General features: G+C 42.3%; 1 protein-coding gene and 1 pseudogene across 5 annotated transcripts in view; both read right to left on the bottom strand.

Moving 5' to 3' along the window:
* Positions 1-26,155, bottom strand: part of GABBR2 (gamma-aminobutyric acid type B receptor subunit 2) — a 565,977-nt gene that overhangs the window by 526,063 nt on the left and 13,759 nt on the right. For all 5 annotated transcript variants that reach the window (XM_085850809.1, XM_085850813.1, XM_085850812.1 and 2 more), the window contains exon 2: positions 7,614-7,751. In XM_085850809.1, coding sequence (XP_085706935.1) covers positions 7,614-7,751 — 138 coding nt within the window. The remainder of the gene's footprint in view (positions 1-7,613; positions 7,752-26,155) is intronic.
* Positions 13,287-13,426, bottom strand: LOC147013684 (signal recognition particle RNA; annotated as a pseudogene).

Below are 26,155 nucleotides of genomic sequence, written 5' to 3'. Positions count from 1 at the left end.
CCTCACTTCCACTTTGTAAAAACACATCACCGCCACAATATTAAAAACACCTCACCACCACATTATGAAAAACACCTCACTTCAACTTTGTAAAAACACATCACCGCTACAATATTAAAAACACCTCACCACCACATTATTAAAACACCTCACTTCCACATTATTAAAAACACATCACCGCCACAATATTAAAAACACCTCACCACCACATTATTAAAAACACATCACTTCCACATTATGAAAAACACATTATTGCCACATTATTAAAAACACCCCACCTCCACATTATTAAAAACACATCACTTCTACATTATTAAAAACACATCACAGCCACATTATTAAAAACACCTCACTTCCACATTATTAAAAACACCTCACTTCCACATTATTAAAAAGACATCACTTCCACATTATAAAAACACCTCACTGACACATTATTAAAAACACATCATTGCCACATTATCAAAAACACCTCACTTCCACTTTATAAAAACACATCACCTCCACAATATTAAAAACACCTCACCACCACATTATTAAAAACACCTCACTTCCACTTTGTAAAAACACATCGCCGCCACAATATTAAAAACACCTCACCACCACATTATCAAAAACACCTCACTTCCACTTTGTAAACACACATCACCGCTACAATATTAAAAACACCTCACCACCACATTATTAAAAACACCTCACTTCCACATTATTAAAAACACATCATTGCCACAATATTAAAAACCCCTCACCACCACATTATTAAAAACACCTCACTTCCACATTATTAAAAACACATCACTGCCACATTATTAAAAACACCTCACTTCCACATTATTAAAAAGACATCACTTCCACATTATAAAAACACCTCACTGACACATTTTTAAAAACACATCATTGCCACATTATCAAAAACACCTCACTTCCACTTTATAAAAACACATCACCGCCACAATATTAAAAACACCTCACTTCCACTTTGTAAAAACACATCACCGCCACAATATTAAAAACACCTCACCACCACATTATCAAAAACACCTCACTTCCACTTTGTAAAAACACATCACCGCTACAATATTAAAAACACCTCACCACCACATTATTAAAACACCTCACTTCCACATTATTAAAAACACATCACCGCCACAATATTAAAAACACCTCACCACCACATTATTAAAAACACCTCACTTCCACATTATTAAAAACACATCACCGCCACAATATTAAAAACACCTCACCACCACATTATTAAAAACACATCACTTCCACATTATGAAAAACACATTATTGCCACATTATTAAAAACACCCCACCTCCACATTATTAAAAACACATCACTTCTACATTATTAAAAACACATCACAGCCACATTATTAAAAACACATCACTGCCACATTATTAAAAACACCCCACCTCCAGATTATTAAAAACACCTCACTTCCACATTATAAAAACACATCACTGCCATATTATTAAAAACACCTCACTTCCACATTATTAAAAACACATCACTGCCACATTATTAAAAACACATCACTTCCACGTTATAAAAACACCTCACTGACACATTATTAAAAACACATCATTGCCACATTATCAAAAACACCTCACTTCCACTTTATAAAAACACATCACCGCCACAATATTAAAAACACCTCACCACCACATTATTAAAAACACCTCACTTCCACATTATTAAAAACACATCACTGCCACATTATTAAAAACACATCACTTCCACATTATAAAAACACCTCACTGACACATTATTAAAAACACATCATTTCCACATTATCAAAAACACCTCACTTCCACTTTATAAAAACACCTCACTGACACATTATTAAAAACACATCATTTCCACATTATCAAAAACACCTCACTTCCACTTTATAAAAACACATCACCGCCACAATATTAAAAACACCTCACCACCACATTATCAAAAACACCTCACTTCCACTTTATAAAAACACATCACCTCCACAATATTAAAAACACCTCACCACCACATTATTAAAAACACATCACTGCCACATTATTAAAAACACCTCACTTCCACATTATTAAAAACACATCACTTCCACATTATTAAAAACACATCACCGCCACAATATTAAAAACACCTCACCACCACATTATTAAAAACACCTCACACATTATTAAAAACACATCACCGCCACAATATTAAAAACACCTCACCACCACATTATTAAAAACACATCACTTCCACATTATTAAAAACACATCACTGCCACATTATTAAAAACACCCCACCTCCACATTATTAAAAACACATCACTTCTACATTATTAAAAACACATCACAGCCACATTATTAAAAACACCTCACTTCCACATTATAAAAACACATCACTGCCACATTATTAAAAACACCTCACTTCCATATTATTAAAAACACATCACCGCCACATTATTAAAAACACATCACTTCCACATTATAAAAACACCTCACTGACACATTATTAAAAACACATCATTTCCACATTATCAAAAACTCCTCACTTCCACTTTATAAAAACACATCACCGCCACAATATTAAAAACACCTCACCACCACATTATTAAAAACACCTCACCGCCACATTATTGAAAACACCTCACTACCACATTCTTAAAAACATCTCATGGCCACATTATTAAAAACATCTCGCCACCACATTATTAAAAATACCTCACCACCACATTATTAAAAACATCTCACCGCCATGTTATTAAAAACATCTCACCGCCAAATTATTAAAAACACCTCACCACTACGTTATTAAAAAATCTCACCGCCACATTGTTAAAAATACCTCACCACCACATTACTCAAAATATCTCACCACCACATTACTAAAAAATACCTCACCACCACATTACTAAAAATACCTCACCACAACATTATTGAAAATACCTCACCACCACATTACTAAAAATACCTCACCCCCACATTATTAAAAACACCTCACCACTACTTTATTAAAAACATCTCACTGCCATGTTATTAAAAACATCTCACCGCCACATTATTAAAAACATCTCACCGCCACATTGTTAAAAATACCTCACCGCCACATTACTAAAAATACCTCACCACCATATTATTGAAAATACCTCACCCCCATATTATTAAAAACATCTCACCACTATTTTATTAAAAACATCTCACCGCTACGTTATTAAAATCATCTCACCGTCACATTATTAAAAACACCTCATTGCCACATTATTAAAAACAACTCACTTCCACATTATTAATAACATCTCACCACCACATTACTAAAAATACCTCACCACCACATTATTAAAAACATCTCACTGCCACATGATTAAAAACAACTCACTTCCACATTATTAATAACATCTCACCACCACATTGTTAAAAAAATACCTCACCACCACATTATTGAAAGTACCTCACTGCCACATTATTAAAAACATCTCACATTTTCAAAAAAAAATGAAAAAATACCCTTAGGACATACATACGGGAGGGGTATGTGCAGTCCGGAGGTTTGGTATGATTTCATACAAGTTTGAGGGAGTAGTTCAGTGACAACACAGGACAACATAGACACTGTTCAAATGTATGTGTGTGTATATATATATATATATATATATATATATATATATATATATATATATATATATATATGTATATGTGTATATATATATATATATATATATATATATATATGTATATGTGTATATACATATATATATACACATATACATATATATATATATATATATATATATATATATATATATATATATATATATATATATATATCTGTGTGTGTGTATATATATATATATATATATATATATATATATATATATATATATATATATATATATATATATATATATATATATATATATATATATATATATATATCGAGAGAAAAAAAGAAAATATATATGAAAAACGAAGATGATTAATTATGCTCTCCAATCTTGGTATACATCTCTCCCAGGATGATCCATAATCAAGTCCCTATTTTAAATATAGAAATACCATGTTATTTGTTAATGTAAATAAAACATCAAAATATGTTTTTATCTGGAAAGGCCATTTATTGCTGTTTTACTTTATGAAAATATAAATTCTACATAAGCTACTGCGTTCTCAATACATTTTTTCAGTCATTCAACAAAATTTTCCACTGAACAACAGAAACATCTGTGGTAAGTCGGCAAAAACTTTGCAGATAGAACATTCTAATCCATCCATATTCGTGGGTTGGCTTAAATACCCATTTTCTTTTGTACAATACATCCCAGTGGTGCATGTTTGCAGACTGCAAGCAGATAGTGGGGCATGCCTGAAGTCTGTTAGCAGAGAAATAAGTCAAATCAATTTGGAATGAGTGAGCAGTATGAAATATTTATTTATGCACAGTTTAAGCTCGTCCCCTCTCCTGACTGAGAGAGTAACATGCCACAGGGTCAGCAAATTAACAAACTTATCTATTACCATGGACGGTGAGTGGTTAAAACTTAAAAGAGCTTTATATCCTGACTATAATTCACAGACCAGTGTTAAGTGTGTTCGTTTATTTGTCACGCTACTCCTCCTATAGTTCTGGGCTGATTACATCCATACTTTCTACAAAGGATCATCATCACCCCAGTTAATGTATAGAGGTGTTTTCATCTTTGCTGGTAGTCTTGGGGGGGAAGGGGGGAGGGGTACTAATTCTCTATGTAAATGTGTATCATGTTGCGCCCTCCTCCAGGTAGGGGAGATTATTACAAGTCTCCACCATTTCAGCAAAGTATTCCTGTCCCCACATCTTCCAGTACAGTGAGGTGATTTGAATTATAAGCAGTAGGTATGTTTTTTCTTCATACACATAACCTGGGTTGATTTTTTTTTGTTGCCTATACAGAGCTGTCAGTTGCCTATACACCGCCCAAATAAAGGTATGCGTCAGAATAACATGTTGCATGCTTGGAACAAGATCACTAATCGGGCGGGTATTCTACTAGTATGTGATAATATAGCAGGATCCAATTATATTTGTCTTTAATGCAAAAAGGTTAAAAGTTACAAAACAAAACGATTGTTTACATTGTTATCAGTTGCAAGGCAACACGAAGAGGCAAAGTTTTTTTTTATTTTAAGTTGAAGACAAACGTTAAACGGCAGAGCGAATGACCCCAAGTTGAAGCCAAACATGGATTGTCATATTCTTGCAGCTGTTCCCACATTGCACATCATCAAAAGCACAACCAAGTCGAATTATCATCATGTTAAGTTAGCATCTTTCGTTTTTGATTCATCGATTGAACTTAGATTATGAGTGATTTGGGCAAGATGCTGCTAGGGAAATAGTGATTCTAGCAATCTATCTGGTCTCGGTTCAATTTCTGACCCACCAATAACATTTCGGATTGGGTTAGGGAGGCACTGCAAGCAGGCCATTGTTTCAGGTCATGTGACACTCCATGAGCCAATATCCGTGAGCTGACTTTTGCTTACGGATATTTTCATTTATGTACATTTACATTTTTCTTCTGGAATTGTGGCTTTGAGTTATAACAAGGACAACAAGGAAATATAACACAGGTGGAGGCCATTCAGCCCATCATGCCTGCATGAACACCACACCAACCCAAGATCCAAGAAAATGCAAAAAAAAAAAGAAGTTTTTAATTAATGAAAGAAAAAAAATTGTATTTTTTTTTGTATTTTTTTTGTAGTTGTAATTTTTTATTTTTTATTTCTATTTATTTTTATTTTTTCTTTTCTTCCCCTTGGAGAGGGGGCATGGGCTTGGTTAAAAACACACATCAACCACACAACCCCCCAAATCAAAACCCCCACCAACAGCACTCCATACACAATCACCCATCAATACTCAAACTCCCTAAAAGTCTGATCAACATCCCCATACCCCTCGATCTCCATAACTTCCAGGTACCTATCTAATTCGAATTTAAACTTATCTACTTTTTCTGCTACCACTACCTTTCCAGGAAGACCATTCCATGCATTAACTACTCTCTGAGTGAAAGTCCCCTGCCTTACTACCGTCTTAACTCTCCTCTTCTTTATTCAGACTATGGCCGCTGATTCTGTCACTGTCTACTCTGTTGAATAATTCATCTGCACTTGTTTTATCTCTACCTTTCATTATATTAAACATCCCCTATCATATCTCCTCGTAACCGCCTCCTTTCTAGTGTATAAAGCCCTGTCTCCTTCAACCGCTCCTCATAGCTGAGTCTGGCAAGGCCCAAAATCAATCTAGTAGCCCTACACTGAACCTTCTCGATGGCATCTATGTCCTTCCAGCACTGTGGTGACCAAAACTGCACACACTATTCTAGATGTGGCCTCACTAATTTCCTGTACAATGTTAACACCACCTCTTTTGATTTATAATTGATCCTCCTCTGAAAGCAACCTAAAACCCTATTTGCTTTACCTTTTGCTGCTTGGCATTGTGCTGCCTGCTTACCTCCCATATCTATTACCACCCCCCCCCAGATCCTTCTGTGTGACACGCTCCAAAATTACCCCTTACATCCTGCAATCTCTATTTTCATTGTTCTTTCCCATCCCCAACACCTTACACTTGCTCAGGTTAAACTACATCTGCCAGTTTTGCCCAATCCATACAAGTATCAATACTCTCTTGTATCTGTTCACCACCCCCTCCGCTATCCACCTTGCCTCCAAGCTTTGTGTCATCCACAAATTTGGAAAGCTGACTCTTTACCCAATTAACCAAATCGTTGATGTAACTATTGAATAGTAATTGTCCGAGTACTGATCCCTGAGGTACCCCGCTACTTACATCCTCCCAGCAAGAGATCCTCCCACTCACAGCCACTCTTTGCTTCCTATCACTAAGCCAGTTTGCAATACAATTAGCTTCCTGACTCGCCACTCCGTGTTGCATCAGTCAATAAAATCTCAACTTTCTAGCCCTCCTAGAAAGTACTAAACATTAATATTGGTGAGAAAGTCAGTGAGTCCTTCCTTTGAAATATATATTCACACACACACACATACACACACACACACACACACACACACACACACACACACACACACACACACACACACACTCACACACCAGCTTAATCTCTTGTATATTTCAATTGGTCTGACATTTTCATTCACCAGGAACTTCACTACATAATCCTGCCCAAAGGCACATGACATATTGATCACTTCCATCTTGGAAGCATCTGGAATCTTTGGTGCAGCTGTCAAATAATTTCACACACATGTTGCCAGTGCCATTCCACACCTTTAAGCGATGTGTCAATATTTAACGGTTATCTTAAAATAAGTGGAGTTTCACCTTGAAGCACCTCCATACATATTACGATTCGTCAATCAGCACCAAATCGGTGCATAATTGACCACAGAGTTCTATTCATTGCTTTACAGCCACAAGGCCTAATCTCCTCTGCCATGTCATCAACAATGTGCTGAGATTACTCAACCGGCCAGTGCCAAAGAAAGCACCAAAAGAGCCCATTTGCTCTTCGGGTCATAAAATGTGGCACAACTGAAGGATATGGACACAATGAGGCCATTTACACAAAATAGTGTAATAATGAGATTAAGGTTTAGTTTACCTGCACCAGGTTCCAGCTGCGGAGAGCCTCAGCTATAATGGCAGTGACGGAGGGGCAGACACCACCAAAGATCATCACATGGTTAGTGCTGGAGTTGAGGGCATCGAAGAACGCCTTTACTCCTCTGGCATTGTCACACTTGGTGCAGAAAAGAAATGGAACATTATGGTAAGAGATCAAGGAATTTCATTGCAAATGTAGAGCATAATGCAAAGTCATCACTGTATGGAAAAAAACAAGTTGGGTCAACTGATCAAAATGGGGTTATTTAGACTTTTGTAAAACATCAAGAAGATTGATGTTTAAAGCTGAGGCAAAAAATATTAACTTGAGAGTGCAACAGTGCAATGATAGGAAAAATGGCCTCGGGGTTATTTAATTGCCATGACCTGACTGTGGGTACCCCCAGCACATATGCAAAATCTGGTAGAGATTGGTCCAGGTGTGTGGAATTGTGTAGAGATTAAAAAAAAACAGGCTTCACTCTGACACATCCAGACACACATTACTTATATATATATACAGTATATATTATATATACATACATACATATATATATATATATATATATATATATATATATATATATATATATATATATATATATATATATATATATATATATATATATATATATGAGCCTGGTGTTGGTGCAGTGGTTAGGGCAGCGGCTTGGGATCCAAAAGGTCCCGAGTTCAAGCCCCGTTGGGCCACTGAATTAATACACCAGGGGGTTGACTCAGCCTGTCATCCTTCCGAGGTCGGCGAAATGAGTACCAGTGCACTGGGCCGGTGTATACCCCGGTTAAAATAGGTGTACCATATCCCTGTGTCGTAAGAGGCGACCAGGGTTGCGCCAGGAAGGGCATCCGGCGTAAAACATGTGCCAAATCCCAATGCGGATCATACGGATGATCCGCTGTGGCGACCCCGAACGGGAGCAGCCGAAAGAAGAAGAAGAAGATATATATATATATATGTATATATGTATATATATATATATATATATATATATATATATGTATATATATATATATATATATATATATATATATATGTATATATATATATATATATATATATATATATATATATATATATATATATATATATATATATTTGAGAGTTTAGAGTTTATAAACAACAAACATTAATCTTTATAAACAGATGCGTGTGACAGGTGGAAAAAAAAATTTGGCTCGGTAATTTAGAAAACACGTTAATATGGCAAACAGCTCAGAAATCGCGTGTTATTTCGCACAACTCGCGAAGAATGACGGAGCACAAACCACTCGCTCAGAATGATGGAGCACAAACCACTCGCTCAGGATGACAGAGCACAAGCCACTCACTCAGAATGATGGAGCACAAACCACTCGCGAAGAATGATGGAGCACAAACCACTCGCTCAGAATGACAGAGCACAAGCCACTCACTCAGAATGATGGAGCAGAAACCACTTGCTCAGAATGACGGGGCATGAACCACTCGCTCAGAATTATGGAGCACAAACCACTCGCTCAGAATGACAGAGCACAAGCCACTCACTCAGGATGACAGAGCACAAGCCACGCACTCAGAATGATGGAGCACAAACCACTCGCGAAGAATGATGGAGCACAAACCACTCGCTCAGAATGACAGAGCACAAGCCACTCACTCAGAATGATGGAGCACAAACCACTCGCTCAGGATGACGGGGCACGAACCACTCACTCAGGATGATGGGGCACGAACTACTCGCTCAGGATGACGGGGCACGAACCACTCGCTCAGGATGACGGGGTGAAAAAAAACTTTATTGTAAAGAAATTGTTGCAGTCTGTTCCAAGTCAGAACATGGTTGAACAGGCCAAAAAACATGGTGGCTTCCGACTCCAGCGAGGTTACCCAGGAAAGGCCTTAAGAACCCAGAGAGCAAGGTGGCCGAGGATCGCCTGATGAAGGATATAATTAAATAAGGCCGTTATCTTCACAACGGGTGTTTTAATTAACCCAAACACCCAATTTAGACTCTTGCACTTCCTTGGAGTTTTCTTAATATGCCTGCAAAGTTTCAGGCTGCTAGGTTTTATGGTTTGGAGTTATGGAGGAGACACACACACACACACACACACACACACACACACACACACACACACACACACACACACACACACACACACACACACACACTGGACATATCCAGATGGTAGATATGTCTGGACAGTGTTTGTGTCCGGGCGGGGTTTGTCTCCGGTCATGCCTGGATGGTATTTATCTCCGGACGTGTCCGGATGGGAGTTTGTCTCCCGACGTGTCTGGGCAGTGTTTATATCTGGACGAGAGTTTGTCTCTGGACAGCTTGGCTCCCGATGTGTCCAGGTGCTGTTTGTCTCTGAGCGTATCCGGGCGGTATTTATGTTCTGATTGGAGTTTGTCTCTTGACATGTTTTGAAATGAGGCTTCAGCCCAGTGACTCTGTCAAAGAGACAAAGATTATATGGTCATCATCAGTTTAACATCAAACGGAACCACCGATCCAGATTTCGGGCAGAAGCCCAAAATAAGCCCGAAGTCTGGATTGTGGTTCCATTTGATATTTAACTGATGATGACCATATAATCTTTGTCTCTTTGACAGCTCCGGATGCATCTGGTTAGGTGGTGTTTGTCTCTGATGGGCTTATTTCGGACTGAATTCTCTGTGTTGGAGGTGATGCTTTTGTGTGGACTGTGTCCAATGGGGATCAGCGGAGTGCTCGTCACACACTCCTCATGTTTTGACATATATAATATATATATAATATATATATATATATATATATATATATATATATATATATATATATATATATGGTATACATAACACACACACACACACACACACACACACACACACACACACACACACACACACACACTAAATCATTTTGTGAACATTTGATGGTTTCAAAGGGGTTGCAATAAATTTATCAAAATGCAGCATTTTGCATGAAGTTTGAATGCCTCTGCTTGAAATGCAAGGAATTGTGTGTATATTGCTGTGTAATCACTTTTCCCAGGAAAGATTTTCCCTTCTGCTGTGAAATCATCACCTGTTCCCCGAGGAAAAAGGGAAGGAAAGGGAACAATAATGGCTGGAGTGAAAGAGGTAGGAGGTGGCGCCCACATGTGGCCACACTTCCTTCATGGTATCGTCTGTTAGAAATGAGTCTCCCTCTCTCTGTCCCTGATCCTGAGCATGAATGACGTTTGTATTTTCCAAATGGCACTTGCTTAAGAAGTTAGAAGAGACAATTTGATCTCTGAATAAATTAATGCAAAAATGTGTGATCGAAATATCATATTTTCATCTCGACACAAAAAAAGACATCGGGAATGGTTCTTTCACAAAGGCAGACTTAAAATACCTTGGAATCTATCAACAACACAATCATAACACACCTTTCCAAGCAATGGAGAATCCAGTTCTGGCACTGCCTTATAAGTTATAGCCAAACAACCTTTTGCCAGTTGAAATTTTGCCATTTAAAGGCCTGCCTCCATTGTTCCTGACTGCATTTCTGGTTGAATGGTTTATAAGTCAAATAAAACAATTTCATTTTGGTAAATGTTTATTATATTCTAAAATGAACAATGCCCCCCCCCATGCCCGCCCACCCCAGGAGTATCCAAGCACATTTTCCCGCCTGCTAGCATTAGTTGGTGGCCGTTAAATATCCCTTGATATTTTTTGCAAAGAGTAGGTGTTCTCACTGGCATCATGAGCAAATTACAAATCTCCGCGAAAATTTGCACGTTCACTGCATCAGCAGCACAGTTGTAGCTTGTGGTAATATAGGAAGGATGCAGCTTGTCCAAAATGTGTTCGCTCACAACTACCACATTAATGGACTTTTACATGTAATACAAGACCATGAGGAGAACAAGCTCATTATATATATATATATATATATATATATATATATATATATATATATATATATATATATATATATATATATATATATATATATATATTTTTTATATATATATATATATATATATATATATATATATATATATATATATATATATGTGTGTGTATTGTTGCGAATTCTCGCCCGCCGGCGTGCGATCGGCCGCTCGACTCGAATGGCGGCCGCCTCGCCCACCGGAACGGACAATTCTGTCGTGACCCTCTCGGAACAACGCCAGAAGCTAGTCACGGGTGGGGGTTTAACCCCACCACGACCGTGCCAATTGCCCAACCGCGCAGGATAGGGTTGCTCGCCAAATTCGATCTACCTAAGTACCTGCGCAGATGGTCGACCGTACCTCGCCGCAAGCCGACTCCGGACACGAACCGCTTAAGCGGTCTGTTCCGTGCTACAGTGATAAGCGAGCGGTGTTATCGTCGGCCTCGACGGTTCTGATTAATTATCGGGCGTATTAAGCCCACTACGAACCCTTTACGTGAAGCAGGATGGAGGGTCAATTACAAGGAAGGAGACGAAGCGAAACGGGCACAGTTCAAAATGCAAGCACTTCATTTACACGACACACGGAGAGCACACATATACAGCCAGTCAAAATGCACATCTATCAACCCAAAGAAAAGCAACAATGCAGAGCTACAACCGAATAAAACCGACACACGGAAACACTTAAACAGTTTTACTTTACAAGACACGGCGCCAACACACATTCACACAAAAACCCCGAAAAGAAATGGTGACTTCCCTTTGGGCCGTCGAGTCCCTCTCCTACGTCCGTCGACGTGGTCGTGCCTGGCCGCGACTCCGTGCCCTGGCGTGGTAGGTGCGTCCTCTCCGGCGTGCCTCGTGCCGGCACGTGTTGGCCGCTCGACGCCACGGACGGAGTTTCCAGCGCTATCCCAGCACGGATAGAAGCGGGGGGGACGTTGTCGCTCGAGGTCACAGTGTGGGGAATCGCAGACGCTCCATCCCGCCAGCGGGGTCTCGGGACCGCCCCACAAAAGACCAGGCCAGCGGCCACCAGGAAGAGAAGAGGACTTGCGAGCCGGAAGACAGGAAGAGAGCAAGAGCAACAACAGCGCTCCTTCCGTGTCCGACTTTTTATCCCCCGGGGCTCCGCCCTTTACTCCGCCCCCGTTTACGGCTCCACCCTCCTTCGAGAAGGTTCTCGAAGAGGGGCGTTCCCTCACCCCGACCGCCTCACGCTGGTCATCCACCAATCGGCGGCGAGCTGCCCTCCCCCTTCTCCTCCCTCACACCAAGCGTGGAGAAGAATGGTGCGAAAAACCCACCAGCATTGTTGGCAGTTTTCGTCCGTTTTAAATAAAAGATAGGGAAAGAAAAACGACTTACTCAAAGCGTCGCAGCCCGGATGGATCACATAAATTCCCTCTAAACGGGTTTGGGGCTAACTACACATGTACTTAGAGATATCTCACCTACGGGCCCTTCATGGTGTAATGCAAATTTCCACAGCCGTAACAATACATATATATATATATATATATATATATATATATATATATATATATATATATATATATATATATATATATATATATATATATATATATGTTGTTGTTCGTCTTTCGGCTGCTCCCGTTAGGAGTTGTCACAGCGGATCATCCATTATGATCCGCATACTGATTTGGCACAGGTTTTACGCCGGATGCCCTTCCTGACGCAACCCTGGTCACCTCTTACGACACAGGGATAATGATTGGGTTTCGCCATGATTCCGGGCTGCCCTAAACCCTCTCATATCGCGACCCAGCGCAGAGCTCCCGTACTCAAGCGATCCTCCAACCCAAGCCTCCGAGTAGCCGGATTACAGGCGCACGCCACTACGCCCGGTTATATATATATATATATATATATATATATATATATATATATATATATATATATATATATATATATATATATATATATATATATATATATATATATATATATATATATATATATATATATATATATATATATATATATATATATATATATATATATATATATATATATATATATATATATATATATATATATATATATATATATATATATATATATATATATATATATATATATATATATATATATATATATATATATATATATATATATATATATATATATATATTGTTGCGGTTCTGGAGACCGCATCCCTCCAGACCAATAGCAGCCAACATACAGTGGTCCCCAGTCAGTTATTTCATTAATGAACGTACACATAGTTCCTTCCTTCTTGTCTGGTGGGTCGAACGGGACAGTGCGTTGTGTAAATCTCATTGTCAGGTCTGATTACACCTCGGAACTTCATTCTTACTCTGCCTTTTTATTTATTCCTTAGGTAAATCCAAGCAAGGGGTCCTCGCTTGAGCCAGCAGGCACTACGCTCGGATACCCATCTGTAAAAACCACAGCCTTGCCCTTCGCGTAAGAATGCATCCTCACAGAAGACCAAGGGCAGCAGTAGAAGCCAACAATAAATGCCAGTGCTGCACGGAGCACGAGCCCCACAGCGACGACCACACCCCCCCCCCCGCCCCCAACACACTGTGAAGGCGATCAGAGGCATAGCCAACACACCAAATGCAAACAACATACAGTACGCACTGTACGGGGCATGCTCGATGGCGGGCAGACCCACACGCTGACCACATGTACAATGGCGGACCCGCGCGCCGACCACGTGTACAATGGCGGACTCGAGCGCAGCCCGTGATACTTTATCATCGTACAGAACAAGCCACGAATAACACACATCTTTGGTCGGGTCTGCACATGGGGTTACAATAACGTCTTACCATCCATCGTCACTCACCACAACGGCCACAAATGTCTGCGGATGGCAGACATCCTCCCACACCTCCACCTCGATGCAGCTTCAACGAAGCAGAGGAATGCTGTGCGGCCGGATCGCTCGGGCCGCGTGGCGCACCATGGAACAGGCACATGGACCAGTGCCAACTGCGGGTCGCCAGGGCATGGAACGGGATTCGGTGCAAGACGATTCATATCACGGAGTTCCGTGCAAGGCGATTCATATCACGGAGTTCCGTGCAAGGCGATTCATATCACGGAGTTCCGTGCAAGGCGATTCATATCATGGAGTTCGATGCAAGGCGATTCATATCATGGAATTCGATGCAAAGCAATTGATATCACCGAGTTCCGTGCAAAGCGATTCATATCACGGAGTTCCGTGTAAAGCGATTCATATCACGGAGTTCCGTGCAAGGCGATTCATATCACGGAGTTCCATGCAAGGCGATTCATATCACGGAGTTCGGTGCAAGGTGATTCATATCACGGAGTTCCGTGCAAGGCGATTCATATCACAGAGTTCCCTGCAAAGCGATTCATATCACCGAGTTCTGTGCAAAGCAATTCATATCACGGAGTTCCGTGCAAAGCGATTCATATCACCGAGTTCCGTGCAAAGCGATTCATATCACCGAGTTCCATGCAAGGCGATTCATATCACAGAGTTCGGTGCAAGGCGATTCATATCACGGAGTTCCATGCAAGGCGATTCATATCACGGAGTTCGATGCAAAGCGATTCATATCACGGAGTTCCATGCAAGGCGATTCATATCACGGAGTTCAGTGCAAGGCGATTCATATCACGGAGTTTGGCGCAAGGCGATTCATATCACGGAGTTCCATGCAAGGCGATTCATATCAAGGAGTTCGGTGCAAGGCGATTCATATCCGGAGATCCGTGCAAGGCAATTCATAACACGGAGTTCGGTGCAAGGCAATTCATATCATGGAGTTCCATGCAAGGCGATTCATATCACGGAGTTCGGTGCAAGGCGATTCATATCACGGAGTTCGGTGCAAGGCGATTCATATCACGGAGTTCCATGCGAGGCGATTCATATCACGGAGTTCCATGCGAGGCCATTCATATCACGGAGTTCGGTGCAAGGCGATTCATATCACAGAGTTCCGTGCAAGGCGATTCATATCATGGAGTTCGGTGCAAGGCGATTCATATCACGGAGTTCTGTGCAAGGCTATTCATAACACGGAGTTCGGTGCAAGGCAATTAATATCATGGAGTTCGGTGCAAGGAAATTCATATCATAGAGTTCGGTGCAAGGCGATTCATATCACCGAGTTCCGTGCAAGGCGATTCATATCACGGAGTTCAATGCAAAGCGATTCATATCACCAAGCTCCGTGCAAGGCGATTCATATCACGGAGTTCCGTGCAAGGCGATTCATAACATGGAGTTCGGTGCGAGGCAATTCATATCATGGAGTTCGGTGCAAGGCAATTCATATCATAGAGTTCGGTGCAAGGCGATTCATATCACGGAGTTCCGTGCAAGGCAATTCATATCACGGAGTTCGATGCAAAGCGATTCATATCACCAAGTTCCGTGCAAAGCAATTCATATCACCGAGTTCCGTGCAAAGCGATTCATATCACGGAGTTCCGTGTAAAGCGATTCATATCACCGAGTTCCGTGCAAGGCGATTCATATCACGGAGTTCCATGCAAGGCGATTCATATCACGGAGTTCGGTGCAAGGCGATTCATATCACGGAGTTCCGTGCAAAGCGATTCATATCACCGAGTTCCGTGCAAGGCGATTCATATCACGGAGTTCCGTCCAAGGCGATTCATATCACGGAGTTCGATGCAAAGCGATTCATATCACGGAGTTCCATACACGGCGATTCATATCACAGAGTTCGGTGCAAGGCAATTGATATCACGGAGTTCCGTGCAAGGCGATTCATATCACGGAGTTTGGTACAAGGCAATTCATATCGCGGAGTTCGGGACAAGGCAATTCATATCATGGAGTTCGGTGCAAGGCGATTCATCTCACGGAGCTCCGTGCAAGGCAATTCATATCACGGAGTTCGGTGCAAGACGATTCATATCATGGAGTTTGGTGCAAGGCGATTCATATCACGGAGTTCCGTGCAAGGCGATTTCTATCACGGAGTTCGGTGCAAGGTGATTGATATCACGGAGTTCAGTGCAAGGCGATTCATATCACCGAGTTCCATGCAAAGTGATTCATATCACCGAGTTCCGTGCAAGGCGATTCATATCACGGAGTTCGCTACAAGGCAATTCATATCACGGAGTTCGGTACAAGGCAATTCATATCATGGAGTTTGGTACAAGGCGATTCATATAACCGAGTTCCATGCAAAGCGATTCATATCATGGAGTTCGGTGCAGGGCGATTCATATCACCGAGTTCCGTGCAAGGTGATTCATATCACGGAGTTCTGTGCAAGGTGATTCATATCACGGGGTTCGGTGCAAGGCGATTCATATCATGGAGTTTGGTGCAAGGCGATTCATATCACGGAGTTCCGTGCAAGGCGATTTCTATCACGGAGTTCGGTGCAAGGTGATTGATATCACGGAGTTCAGTGCAAGGCGATTCATATCACCGAGTTCCATGCAAGGTGATTCATATCACCGAGTTCCATGCAAGGTGATTCATATCACGGAGTTTGGTACAAGGCAATTCATATCACGGAGTTCGGTACAAGGCAATTCATATCACGGAGTTTGGTACAAGGTGATTCATATAACCGAGTTCCATGCAAAGCGATTCATATCATGGAGTTCGCTGCAGGGCGATTCATATCACCGAGTTCCGTGCAAGGCGATTCATATCACGGAGTTCGGTGCAAGGTGATTCATATCATCGAGTTCCGTGCAAGGCGATTCATATCACGGGGTTAAGTGTAAGGTGATTCATATCACGGGGTTCGGTGCAAGGTGATTCATATCACAGAGTTTGGTGCAACGTGATTCATGTCTCGCGGTTTGGTGCAAGGCGATTTATATCGCAGGTTCGGTGCATGGCGATTCACATCGCGGGGTTCGGTGCAAGGCGATTCATGTCATGGTGTTCAGTGCAAGGCGATTCATATCATGGAGTTCGGTGCAAGGCGATTCATATCACGGAGTTCCGTGCAAGGCGATTCATAACACGGAGTTCGGTGCAAGGCAATTAATATCATGGAGTTCGGTGCAAGGAAATTCATATCATAGAGTTCGGTGCAAGGCGATTCATATCACGGAGTTCCGTGCAAGGCGATTCATATCACGGAGTTCGATGCAAAGCGATTCATATCACCAAGTTCCGTGCAAGGCGATTCATATCACGGAGTTCCGTGCAAGGCGATTCATAACATGGAGTTCGGTGCGAGGCAATTCATATCATGGAGTTCGGTGCAAGGCAATTCATATCATAGAGTTCGGTGCAAGGCGATTCATATCACGGAGTTCCGTGCAAGGTGATTCATATCACGGAGTTCGATGCAAAGCGATTCATATCACCGAGTTCCGTGCAAAGCAATTCATATCACCGAGTTCCGTGCAAAGCGATTCATATCACGGAGTTCCGTGTAAAGCGATTCATATCACCGAGTTCCGTGCAAGGCGATTCATATCAAGGAGTTCCATGCAAGGCGATTCATATCACGGAGTTTGGTGCAAGGCGATTCATATCACGGAGTTCGGTGCAAGGCGATTCATATCACGGAGTTCCGTGCAAGGCGATTCATATCAGGGAGTTCTGTGCAAAGCCATTCATATCACCGAGTTCTGTGCAAAGCGATTCATATCACGGAGTTCCGTGCAAAGCGATTCATATCACCGAGTTCCTTGCAAGGCGATTCATATCACGGAGTTCCGTCCAAGGCGATTCATATCACGGAGTTCGATGCAAAGCGATTCATATCACGGAGTTCCATACACGGCGATTCATATCACGGAGTTCGGTGCAAGGCGATTCATATCACGGAGTTCCGTGCAAAGCGATTCATATCACCGAGTTCCGTGCAAGGCGATTCATATCACGGAGTTCCGTCCAAGGCGATTCATATCACGGAGTTCGATGCAAAGCGATTCATATCACGGAGTTCCATGCAAGGCGATTCATATCACGGAGTTCGGTGCAAGGCGATTCATATCACGGAGTTCCGTGCAAAGCGATTCATATCACCGAGTTCCGTGCAAGGCGATTCATATCACGGAGTTCCGTCCAAGGCGATTCATATCACGGAGTTCGATGCAAAGCGATTCATATCACGGAGTTCCATACACGGCGATTCATATCACAGAGTTCGGTGCAAGGCAATTGATATCACGGAGTTCCGTGCAAGGCGATTCATATCACGGAGTTTGGTACAAGGCAATTCATATCGCGGGGTTCGGGACAAGGCAATTCATATCATGGAGTTCGGTGCAAGGCGATTCATCTCACGGAGCTCCGTGCAAGGCAATTCATATCACGGAGTTCGGTGCAAGACGATTCATATCATGGAGTTTGGTGCAAGGCGATTCATATCACGGAGTTCCGTGCAAGGCGATTTCTATCACGGAGTTCGGTGCAAGGTGATTGATATCACGGAGTTCAGTGCAAGGCGATTCATATCACCGAGTTCCATGCAAAGTGATTCATATCACCGAGTTCCGTGCAAGGCGATTCATATCACGGAGTTCGCTACAAGGCAATTCATATCACGGAGTTCGGTACAAGGCAATTCATATCATGGAGTTTGGTACAAGGCGATTCATATAACCGAGTTCCATGCAAAGCGATTCATATCATGGAGTTCGGTGCAGGGCGATTCATATCACCGAGTTCCGTGCAAGGTGATTCATATCACGGAGTTCTGTGCAAGGTGATTCATATCACGGGGTTCGGTGCAAGGCGATTCATATCATGGAGTTTGGTGCAAGGCGATTCATATCACGGAGTTCCGTGCAAGGCGATTTCTATCACGGAGTTCGGTGCAAGGTGATTGATATCACGGAGTTCAGTGCAAGGCGATTCATATCACCGAGTTCCATGCAAGGTGATTCATATCACCGAGTTCCATGCAAGGTGATTCATATCACGGAGTTTGGTACAAGGCAATTCATATGACGGAGTTCGGTACAAGGCAATTCATATCACGGAGTTTGGTACAAGGTGATTCATATAACCGAGTTCCATGCAAAGCGATTCATATCATGGAGTTCGCTGCAGGGCGATTCATATCACCGAGTTCCGTGCAAGGCGATTCATATCACGGAGTTCGGTGCAAGGTGATTCATATCATCGAGTTCCGTGCAAGGCGATTCATATCACGGGGTTAAGTGTAAGGTGATTCATATCACGGGGTTCGGTGCAAGGTGATTCATATCACAGAGTTTGGTGCAACGTGATTCATGTCTCGCGGTTTGGTGCAAGGCGATTTATATCGCAGGTTCGGTGCATGGCGATTCACATCGCGGGGTTCGGTGCAAGGCGATTCATGTCATGGTGTTCAGTGCAAGGCGATTCATATCATGGAGTTCGGTGCAAGGCGATTCATATCACGGAGTTCCGTGCAAGGCGATTCATAACACGGAGTTCGGTGCAAGGCAATTAATATCATGGAGTTCGGTGCAAGGAAATTCATATCATAGAGTTCGGTGCAAGGCGATTCATATCACGGAGTTCCGTGCAAGGCGATTCATATCACGGAGTTCGATGCAAAGCGATTCATATCACCAAGTTCCGTGCAAGGCGATTCATATCACGGAGTTCCGTGCAAGGCGATTCATAACATGGAGTTCGGTGCGAGGCAATTCATATCATGGAGTTCGGTGCAAGGCAATTCATATCATAGAGTTCGGTGCAAGGCGATTCATATCACGGAGTTCCGTGCAAGGTGATTCATATCACGGAGTTCGATGCAAAGCGATTCATATCACCGAGTTCCGTGCAAAGCAATTCATATCACCGAGTTCCGTGCAAAGCGATTCATATCACGGAGTTCCGTGTAAAGCGATTCATATCACCGAGTTCCGTGCAAGGCGATTCATATCAAGGAGTTCCATGCAAGGCGATTCATATCACGGAGTTTGGTGCAAGGCGATTCATATCACGGAGTTCGGTGCAAGGCGATTCATATCACGGAGTTCCGTGCAAGGCGATTCATATCAGGGAGTTCTGTGCAAAGCCATTCATATCACCGAGTTCTGTGCAAAGCGATTCATATCACGGAGTTCCGTGCAAAGCGATTCATATCACCGAGTTCCTTGCAAGGCGATTCATATCACGGAGTTCCGTCCAAGGCGATTCATATCACGGAGTTCGATGCAAAGCGATTCATATCACGGAGTTCCATACACGGCGATTCATATCACGGAGTTCGGTGCAAGGCAATTCATATCACGGAGTTCCGTGCAAGGCGATTCATATCACGGAGTTTGGTACAAGGCAATTCATATCGCGGAGTTCGGGACAAGGCAATTCATATCATGGAGTTCGGTGCAAGGCGATTCATCTCACGGAGCTCCGTGCAAGGCAATTCATATCACGGAGTTCGGTGCAAGACGATTCATATCATGGAGTTCGGTGCAAGGCGATTCATATCACGGAGTTCCGTGCAAGGCGATTTCTATCACGGAGTTCGGTGCAAGGTGATTGATATCACGGAGTTCAGTGCAAGGCGAATCATATCACCGAGTTCCATGCAAAGTGATTCATGTCACCGAGTTCCGTGCAAGGCGATTCATATCACGGAGTTCGGTACAAGGCAATTCGTATCACGGAGTTCGGTACAAGGCAATTCATATCATGGAGTTTGGTACAAGGCGATTCATATAACCGAGTTCCATGCAAAGCGATTCATATCATGGAGTTCGGTGCAGGGCGATTCATATCACCGAGTTCCGTGCAAGGTGATTCATATCACGGAGTTCCGTGCAAGGTGATTCATATCATGGGGTTCGGTGCAAGGCGATTCATATCATGGAGTTTGGTGCAAGGCGATTCATATCACGGAGTTCCGTGCAAGGCGATTTCTATCACGGAGTTCGGTGCAAGGTGATTGATATCACGGAGTTCAGTGCAAGGTGATTCATATCACCGAGTTCCATGCAAGGTTATTCATATCACCGAGTTCCATGCAAGGTGATTCATATCACGGAGTTTGGTACAAGGCAATTCATATCACGGAGTTCGGTACAAGGCAATTCATATCACGGAGTTTGGTACAAGGTGATTCATATAACCGAGTTCCATGCAAAGCGATTCATATCATGGAGTTCGGTGCAGGGCGATTCATATCACCGAGTTCCGTGCAAGGCGATTCATATCACGGAGTTCGGTGCAAGGTGATTCATATCATCAAGTTCCGTGCAAGGCGATTCATATCACGGGGTTCGGTGCAAGGTGATTCATATCACGGGGTTCGGTGCAAGGTGATTCATATCACAGAGTTTGGTGCAATGTGATTCATGTCTCGGGGTTTGGTGCAAGGCGATTTATATCGCGGGTTCGGTGCAAGGCGATTCACATCGAGGGGTTCGGTGCAAGGCGATTCATGTCATGGTGTTCAGTGCAAGGCGATTCATATCATGAGGTTTGGTGCAAGACGATTCATATCGCGGGGTTCAGTGCAAGTCGATTCATATCACGGAGTTCTGTGCAAGGTGATTCATATTATGGGGTTCAGAGCGAGACAATTCTGCAGCTTGGAACCATCTGGCCGGAAGTAAAGTGGAGCCGTTTCCAATAATGGCGGCCAGCCCGTGTGCTGGCCAGGGCCAAACCAGAGTGCCCAATTGGAATGACAACACATCGCTTCAGGTCGTCGCCCCCGCCCTGCACCACGGGGTCTCTAAAAGGATGGGTCACGGAGCCGCTAGTGTTGTTTCTGCTCGTCGTTCCAGTCGGCTCGTTCTGTCTGGCTTGGGATCGACAGCCCGCCCATTCCCCTGCTGGCTCCGCCCTTCTTTACCAATTGGCGTGTTGACTCCGCCTTCTTCATCACCTCGTCGCCTCTCTCCACCCATTGGCTTCTGACTCCATCCAAGTCCCACCCTTCACGCCTGGCGGTCATGTCTCATTCTCTGGACCGACACTAGCTGCACGAAGTGCCACGATGCAAGAGACAACGTGCCAGCTGTCAGAGAGGTATCGCCCAGAGGAGCATCCCCCCAAAACGTACTGGTGGCATGGTCGGGCAATCGTGCAAGGTATTGAGAGACCGTTAGCCTCATCTCCTCTCCTTTTTCTCTTCATTAACTCCTCTTCATTGGTGTGTGTGTGTGTGTGTGTGTGTGTGTGTGTGTGTGTGTGTGTGTGTGTGTGTGTGTGTGTGTGTGTGTGTCCTGGTGCCTGTCCTCGCTTAAGTTAAGATTGTACAAGAATTATATCGGGATAAATCTGCTCTGTGTCTGCCTTTGTAAGTTGCTTGTATAATTGCCGCACCTTTCACATTTCTTCCTATCTCTGCTTACACACCACAATAAAAGCTATATTCACTGTGGCACATACCTTTTCTCGCCTGCCTGTAAATAAATCCTTTGTAGAAATGTTCCCAGCTCGTTTTCGTATTTTCTTTCATTGATCCGCATCCTAACCGAGCCGGGACTTTATTCCCAACAATCCGTTCCTTTTAGCCGGTACGTCCTTGGCAGTGTTGCTCTGCTGCATATGATCCAGTAAAGTGATCTGGTTCAGACAAGGTGCACCGAGGGCGTGTCCCCCGGTAATTAGGTCATGTGATTAATTAGGTAACCCGATTAACCCATAGACGGGAGGACCCCAGGTCACGCGGTTAGAGTTATTGGCATTCACGGTGAGTTATCAATCCGCCGTGTCACGGAATTATCCACGTGCAATGGCCTGCAATTCCGGGGAGTATGGTGGGAACCCGAGATAGCTTCCCCCCCCCGCCCCCCCACCGGTGGTCTTCTCACCCAACCCCCGGCCCACAACTATATAGATATGTATATATATATATATATATATATATATATATATATATATATATATATATGTATAACAATATATATATATATATATATATATAGAAAATATATATATATATATATATATATATATATATATATATATATATATATATATATATATATATATATATATATATATATATATATATACGACAACTCCCATGCTCTTCGAGCTGAAGAAGCTGTATAAAGCAACCATGAAAGGCTACCAAGGTAAGCGCTTTGCTGTTTCAAACCTTTCCCAGAGTTCCTCCACAGCTGTAAAGACATTCACAAATAGTACACACATGAGAATCCCAATGCTACACACACCTCCTCAGCTGCTGGACCATTTTCCAAAAGACCCAAAACACCCAAAAGACCCAGAGGATCCAAAAGACCCAAAGGTCTCTAGGGACCCAAAAGACCGAGCTGTGAGGACCAAAAAGACCCCAAGGACCCAAAAGACCCAGAGATCCTAAAATACCCAGGATATCCCTCAAGACCTCTTTTACCTTTAAGACCCCTGTATCTGTTTTTTGCAAGTTCTGTTGTGACTTCTGTGCCATTTGGGGGTGCTGTAATCGCATTCTCATACTTTCGCTTTCTTCCCACCAAATTGCTCGCAACGAACGAAGAAACTGATTGGCTCCATTATTGATGTTTTCTCTTTAATACTCGACCCTAGAATAGAGGTAAGCTGAATCTCAATGTATTGTTGAACCTCTTGAAGTAACTTGAGGCAAATTATTATATTGTGTGCAAGTGAAAATTAATATAGTAGGTTTTGTGTAAAGCGTTGGACTGTACATTAAGTAACAGCATGTACTGAGCGGCTTTGTATTTCCTCTTTGTATTTTACATGAATTAAAGACACTCTTTTGTAACCAAGACAAGTCTCATGACCTCTGAGTATTACAGACATAAAGTGGGATAACCGCCACAGCCCCTTTTACCTTTATGACCCTTTCAACACTTCAGATACCTTTACCATTGGCACTTCTAATACACTTTAGACCCCTAGAACCTACAGAACTTTACACCCCTTTAGTCCCTTTAGAACCCCTCGACCATAACACAATTTAGACCCCTTACACCCTTCAGACAGATTAGACAACTTGGAGTCTTAAGCATTTAGAGCTTCAGACCACGTGGACATTTTTCGATTAAAAATAAATTACAAATAAAAATAACATCACCAGTTTTACAAATAAATTTGCACAAAAGAAATGTTTGTATTATGATTGGTGTAAATCATGACAACACAATAACTAAAAGTGCAATCATTATCCTCAGTTAAAAAAAGCCGTACCTTTCTAGTGACATGTGGTGAGGCGAGCGCAGTGAGCTGATCCAGACTAGTATCTACAACAATAAATGTCAGTGTGTATCCGTCAGTCAGTCCCTCTGCTCCATAACTCCAACACTATGAAATCTACTGACCTGAAACTTTGCATGCATACTAAGAGAACTCCAAAGTTCCCAAGGTAGTGCATACACGAGTGTTTGGGTTAATTTAAACACCCCTTTTGAACATAATTAATGGCCATATTTAATTATCCTTTATCAAGGCTTCATCCTTGGTCAACCCCTTTGTCAGCTCTCTGTGCTCGCTGGCGTCTCAGTTCAACATTTTTGGGGGCTGATCAACAATGCCTTGACTTGGAACAGGTTGCAACGATTTTTGAACGATAAAGCGCTCACGTTTTTTTTTTTTCACTTTCCTCACTCATCTCATCAAAAGCCTCATCTTTATACCTACAAATCACTGGATACATCGCAATGCTAATAAACACTTGGTGTTCATGGCTTTATTTAATTTCCGCACATGCCATAAGCTCCAGAATCTCTTAACCTGAGCCGTATTTGCAAAATTTAAACTGTGAAATTGACCTTAGCCACAGTTCTCACTGCAACAAAAAATGTAAATTTGTCCAATTCGGACATTATTGTGTGACACTCCAGGCATCTCCGAGTGTTTGTGCTTTTATTTAATTTCCACATTTGCAATAAGCTCTAGAATCTCTTAACCTGCAACAAATTTCAAATTTTAAACTGTGGAATTGACCTTAGCAGCAATTCTGACTGTAAAAAAGTGTTCTTTTGTCCAATTCACACATTGCTTGACAATCAGTGTTTAATATAACCGATCGGTGATTGCTAATCGCTTGCAAAGCTTGCCGTTCCTTATCAACTGTTTTGTTGGAGTGCTGGCTTGAGTGCTTAAGCCACTTGGCAAGTGCTCTACAAGCTATTTGGATGTTCGTTTGCAAGCCATGGCGATACACAGCAAAAGTACCCGCAAATTGCCCTCTGCACTGTCCCGCTGTGAAACACAATCAAAAATACATCGAACGACGTACAAATTTCAGCCCAACCTGTGTTGCACCCTGTGGTGTCCTGTGGTGCCAAGCCTGCCATTCCTAATCAATGGATGGGATGGAGGGAAGGGATGGATAGAAGGGATGGATGGATGGATGAACCAAATTGATGTTTGTAAGCCATGGCGAGACAGTAAACAGCAGTATAAATTACTTTTTTTATAAATCACCGCTGTTGTCGTTTTTGAAAACAAAATTACAAATTGACATTGAAGACAATGTTCGGTGATAATGTAAATGAAGTACATGTATAAAAGTGTGTTCCATTGTCTGAGATAAATCTGACAAAAGTTTGAAATGTAACCTTCACCTCGGAGCGGTCATGCGGAGCACCGCCCTGAGATGCTTGGAGACGCATTGCCTGGTGGAGTACTTTTGAGGTCATATAGGGAGAGTTGTTTCCAAAACCCAAGCTTATTGCAGATGCTGCAGGGAATGTA

The sequence above is a fragment of the Eptatretus burgeri genome, chromosome 13, assembly GCF_056783735.1.
Source record: "Eptatretus burgeri isolate ZD-2024b chromosome 13, Ebu_testis_v1, whole genome shotgun sequence".
NCBI classification, from domain to species: Eukaryota; Metazoa; Chordata; class Myxini; order Myxiniformes; family Myxinidae; genus Eptatretus; species Eptatretus burgeri.
Note: the sequence above shows the minus strand (reverse complement) of the source record. Positions and strands in the feature narration are given on the sequence as shown.